At 40.2% G+C, this 6,000-nt stretch overlaps 1 protein-coding gene across 1 annotated transcript in view; it reads right to left on the bottom strand.

Moving 5' to 3' along the window:
* Positions 1–1,598: 1,598 nt before the first annotated feature.
* The window catches only part of LOC146857637 (alpha-1,3-mannosyl-glycoprotein 4-beta-N-acetylglucosaminyltransferase C-like), a 186,581-nt gene continuing 182,179 nt past the window's right edge, over positions 1,599–6,000 (bottom strand). The window contains exon 4 of the mRNA XM_085648202.1: positions 1,599–3,801. Coding sequence (XP_085504328.1) covers positions 2,678–3,801 — 1,124 coding nt within the window. The 3' untranslated portion in view covers positions 1,599–2,677. The remainder of the gene's footprint in view (positions 3,802–6,000) is intronic.

Here is a 6,000-nt window from a genome sequence, read left to right as displayed (position 1 = left end):
AAAGGTATTGGTGTTATTTAAGCAGCCGTCTTTTTGCCTTTCATTTAACTGCCGCTCGCTGCCTGGGATCAAGGACAAAGGAGATGTCTGAAACGCGTAAGGCTGATGATTTACCCATGGATTGTGGTATGCGCTGCTGCCTTAAATGAAGTTGCCGATGGTGAGTGCGTCCTGAAGTGTGGACACTTGTGAAACTTGGTATAAAACACGGCAGTCCAGCCGTGGGGACTGCACCACCGCAGAAAAAGCGGCCCGGAGGCTCTGTGAATTTCGAGCCATTGTCGGACCATTGGCAGGGCATTGATGTATTTGGCATCGCACTACACACTCCGTGAGGAGCCCATTGATGGCTGAATTGTGAACATTATTTCGATTGGCAGTTTGAGTTCTAATATGAATCGAGGCTTTGAACAAAGACTACTGCTCCCATAAGACACTGTGGATATTTAATGAGGCTGCACCTGGGGCCAATAAAGGTATTGATGTTATTTAAGCAGCCGTCTTTTTGCCTTTCATTTAACTGCCGCTCGCTGCCTGTGATCAAGGACAAAGGAGATGTCTGAAACGCGTAAGGCTGATGATTTACCCATGGATTGTGGTATGCGCTGCTGCCTTAAATGAAGTTGCCGATGGTGAGTGCGTCCTGAAGTGTGGACACTTGTGAAACTTGGTATAAAACACGGCAGTCCAGCCGTGGGGACTGCACCACCGCAGAAAAAGCGGCCCGGAGGCTCTGTGAATTTCGAGCCATTGTCGGACCATTGCCAGGGCATTGATGTATTTGGCATCGCACTACACACTCCGTGAGGAGCCCATTGATGGCTGAATTGTGAACATTATTTCGATTGGCAGTTTGAGTTCTAATATGAATCGAGGCTTTGAACAAAGACTACTGCTCCCATAAGACACTGTGGATATTTAATGAGGCTGCACCTGGGGCCAATAAAGGTATTGATGTTATTTAAGCAGCCGTCTTTTTGCCTTTCATTTAACTGCTGCTCGCTGCCTGTGATCAAGGACAAAGGAGATGTCTGAAACGCGTAAGGCTGATGATTTACCCATGGATTGTGGTATGCGCTGCTGCCTTAAATGAAGTTGCCGATGGTGAGTGCGTCCTGAAGTGTGGACACTTGTGAAACTTGATATATATATACATATATATATATATAGGTACCAACTTAATTGATCATTGATTTGTGACTTTGCTTTGTTTGACTTTAAATTCTTCTTGAAGAAAGAAGGCGTTGGACTGTGTTTGATTTGACTCACAAAATTATTGATTAGATAAAGATTTTAAAACTTTCTGAGTTTGTGGTTATTTCAAAGGTAAATGTAATGTCATTTCTACTTTAAACTAACTCAGCAACCTGATTCATTGAGCGAAGGAAAATTATTGACAAGGAGATCGAGTTGGTAAGATTTGGTAAAAGTGAATATCAAATTACAGGTAAAACACAAAACTGATGTCAGCGGGTTTTTACTAGCGTATTTGTATGAATGTTATGGGCCCAGGTATGTGTGAGTAACCCAAGCTGGTAACCCGCTCCATCAGACAAACACATAGAAAGTGCGCCTAAACAGACACTCAGACATTCTTTAATGGATTTTAATTATCAGTTTAAAGTACACAATCTCAGACATTCAATCCCTCAATGGATTTATACAAATTCTTTCTGTCTGACCACATGACGCGTTTTCGCTACAAATTCATAATGCCTCGAATACATTCAGACATATTACAACGTTATGCAAACATGTTTGTTAATTTATGCATTGTATAAAGATAGTTTAAAGCTATTGAGTTTTCAAATTTTCTTTGATTGTCTGTAATATCGCTGCTGAGATACCTTGAAGATCTGTAGATCCCAAGGTTTGCAGCTAAAAACTTAATCACAGTATATTCTTCATTGTGTTCTTTTACAGCCTCTGTTATAGTAGGAGTCAAACAGTAATTTATGCCTGTATCTCTTTCCATCTGGTTGCATTTTAATATCTGGAAGGGCAACGCAATTTAGATGACTGTTTCAAAACATCCCAAACATACCAATACACACAAGTGGAATATATTTTAAATGCCAACAATGATGGCCGGCTCAAATCAAACCCGGTAGTGATCAATTACTAGTGGCATTTTCAGTTAGCGGAAAATGTTGCGTGGGCCACAGAAGTAAACACCGTGATGGCTTGTATATAAGGAAGACGTGGTGCGGCCTTTTGGCCGTTCTCATTGGTCGCAGCTTTAGATTCAATCAGGAATTAATGTGTCCGTGGAACATCTCGAGAAATGGAGGGCTATTAGTTGTGCTGATCCGTACAAAAGAACTGTGTGTTATAAGATTGCTCTTCAGCTGCATGCCAGCTACCGAGGTAAAAGAAATGAACATTTGGTCAATTGAATATGTTTGAAGCTTTGTACAGGCTCTTCTCTGTAAACCTATTTTGAGGCTGAGTTTCAGAATCTTAGTTATGGAATATTTGGTTTGATTCGGAGTGACATTGTAGACATATAGCTTAGAAATGTCCCAAACAAGCTGTATCTTAGTTGATTAAGTTAGTGTTTTTTCTCTCCAGTCCATAGCGCACTCTCGCCATGCCTATTCCGCAAGCAGGACCCATGGAAGTCTTCATAATAAGCAATATTATTCACTCTTCTGTAGCGACCGCCATTCCTATACACTTAGAACTTCACATATCTAATAATGAGCCACTCCCTCTGATGAGCGGTTACCAGTATTTTGATACATTCAACGCGATGTCCAGTCACTTGATCCATATTGGTGAGTTCAAATTGCCCTTTATTAAACGGACCCAGATTGTTATACATTTGGCATTCATTGCTCTCCGTGGTTTTCATCCTTCCAAACTGCACATGTCCTAAATGTAGGATATCGTCAGGATGTTCGGGAGATCCAGTAGCTATGCTGATCTTACTTATGTTGACCGGGCTGTTGAAAATAACAGTGAAAGTGCTTCCTGCCTGCACATTCTTTCCCCAGAAGAACTGACCACTGCTGCGGCATATGTGCCCCGGTTCGTACTGCTCGTGCACTTCTAGGGTGGTGAAACAGGAGGCGGGTGGTAGGGCATCCTTGTTTGCAGAAACCTCTTGAACCTCTGGCTGCTTTGGTTTGATTTTAAGGCTTTGGAAAGAAGACAAAGTGCCGACGTGCTGGAAGAGAGTGGGCGTCACATTTATCATTTGCTCTTGAGTTTTAGATTTGTAGAACTGCTCCAAAAGCCAGTCTCCCGGCATTTCATCATAGAACATCAGCAGAAACCGTGCCAGTTTTGGAAGATCTTCAGCATGAAACAATTTCCCAAGATATCCGAGGTTTGAGTAGGATATTGTAGTCCATGACGAGTCTATGTTTTGGAAGGATTTTTTGATTCCTGTCAGAAAATTTGCAGCACACACTACGTCATCTTCAAGCATTAAGTAGTACTCAGACAGGGGTGCACAGAAATTGACCAGGAAGGCATAGTCCACGTTCTGCTTTGATCTGAATTTTACCTTTTCTTCTGGATCGTCAAAGTTTCTTTTGAGACCCTCTAGAGTGGGATAGTTTTCCATAGAGCTGCAAATAACGATAAGGTTTCCCGCATCAACCTGCGGACGGAATATCTCCCCAATCTGCTTCGCCATCTCTTTATTATCTGAAGGATCTGTATTTGCTAGGTACACGACTAACAGCAACTCTTCCAGTTCTCCGGCGTTTGATGCAGTGAAAATAGATTTAATTGTGTCTATTAAATAATTATGCGAGTTCCTTTTTACTGATGATATGCCAATGGACAGATATCCTGAAAAATACAAGCATTACAATCAGTGACAAATTAGGCACTTAGATAAAATAAGAGGTTTAAAACGACATACGTATATTGGGTTAAGGTTTAATGCTTTACTCTCGATGACTTCATTTTGCTGCATATATTTTATGTTGTGATTGTTATGCATTCTGGAACTTGCTGAATTTTAGTCTCTATTTTCTACTGGAATTGCAGCTAATGATACACAAATTAGCGAGTAGGGTTTTTTCAACTATGATAATACAATGGGTCAGGGGGTACAAGCGCAGCAGGTAAAAAGAGAACAGATGTGCATTGAAACGAGAAAGATAGCCGGGACAATTAGGCTTTTTTTTAAACTTCACCTGATTCTTACTGTTCTAAAGAAATGTTTAAACAAAAATGGAAAAAACTTTGATAATATGCCTGAATTGGCAAATAAAGAGTAGTTTGGTAAACAGAAAGGACAGGAGTAGAATAGCTGAATGGCTCAGCATTTAGAAAAGCCTAGTCAATACAAATTACAACATGGTGCTAGATAATCAGGTAGATCAATGTTGTAGATTTGCACTACAAAATTGTAGAAATATGACTACGGGTCTGAATATAAGTTGCTTGTTCTATTCCAATCCGTGCGTAAATTGCTGTTTACGCACTGGGCGGAATTACTAGTCAAAAGGTATTTAATGCATCTGATAATTATTGGATGCGTTAAATATCTCAAGATTCTTTAAATTTCAGCAGGTCAAACATGCCGAAATGTATCAGTGGACAGGTGTACAGTATTTACTGTGCCATGCTGATTTGGTTTGTAAACACCAAAATCCATATGTTATTCCCCAATTACTCGTAATAGGTGCTATTTATCACACCCGATAAATAACGAACCCCAGATTATCATTACTTACCAGGTGTTATTAATAGCACCTTGTTGTGTAGTCAGGCCCAAAGTAGTTGTTTCAGTTGGTTGGTTAAAAAAATTGAACAAAATAGCAGTTCTTTGTTAGAGATAATATCAGAAGTGTAGTTAAATCTGAAGTGTAGTTAAAGAAACAAAAGTTAAAATGAACATATATGGTACTAATAGACTTTAATCAAAATTGTGAGTCAAAGTGCTTGGAAACAATTTAATTTGATCATCTAGTGACTGATAAGCATAGAAGACTATAATCCACCACTCGCCCATCCTTCCATCCATCAATCCATTCATCCATCCATCCTACATCCCTCATCCATTCACTCTGCCATCAATTCACCCACTCTGTCATTGATTCACTCATCCATCCACTCTGCCATCTATTCAATCATCCTTTCACTTACTCATTCATACCTTTACTAAGCCATCTTTTCACCTGTTCATCCACCTATTCAACTTTTTACGCTGCCATCCTTACACCTGTCCATCCATCCTTTACACTGCCATCCTTTCACCACTCCATATATCTATCCTTTTTATGCATTCACTCATCCACCCATTCCTTTACTCTGCCATCCTTTTCATCCGTCCATGCACCCCTCAGTACACCCACCCATCCATCCAGCAATCCCTGTACTCTGCCATACTTTCACCTGTCCATCTATCTATCCTTCATTCACTTTTCACCCACTCATCCATCTAGCCACTAATTCATCCACTCATTCAATCAATCAATCAATCAATCAATCAGGGGTTTGTAAAGGTCGGCTACTCACCCGTGAGGGTCTCCAGGCGCTGGGGGGAGTCTGCTGATCCGTCTGGGTGAGGAGGTTCAGTTGAAGAGCCAGGTCTTGAGGTCATTCCTGAAATGTGTCAACGACTCGGATTGCCTGAGGTGGAGAGGCAGAGAGATCCAGGTCTTGGGGGCGAGGTAGGAGAAGGATCTTCTTTCGGTTCTGGTCTTGTGGATCTGTGGGTAGGAGCAATAACCAAAGAGTGTTCCCTTTGTGATTCTTCCTCAATTATTAACACAAATAATAATAGCTCATACTCATTCATACATTTAAAGCATACAAGCAATAAGTCTTGTTTAAATTATATCTCCTCCTTTATTTTACAAAACAGATTATACAAATCGTTGATAAAAACACTTCATGAATACATTTTAATATCCCATTCATTTAAAAACACAGTAGTTCAACTTTGGAGTACACATCTCACACATTAGTTATTTATATTGATCTATTTGATGTTTATTTTAATGTGTTAGATGTGTACTCCAAAGTTTTTGAACTAAC

The sequence above is a fragment of the Triturus cristatus genome, chromosome 3_2 (genome assembly GCF_964204655.1).
Source record: "Triturus cristatus chromosome 3_2, aTriCri1.1, whole genome shotgun sequence".
Taxonomy (NCBI): Eukaryota; Metazoa; Chordata; class Amphibia; order Caudata; family Salamandridae; genus Triturus; species Triturus cristatus.
Note: the sequence above shows the minus strand (reverse complement) of the source record. Positions and strands in the feature narration are given on the sequence as shown.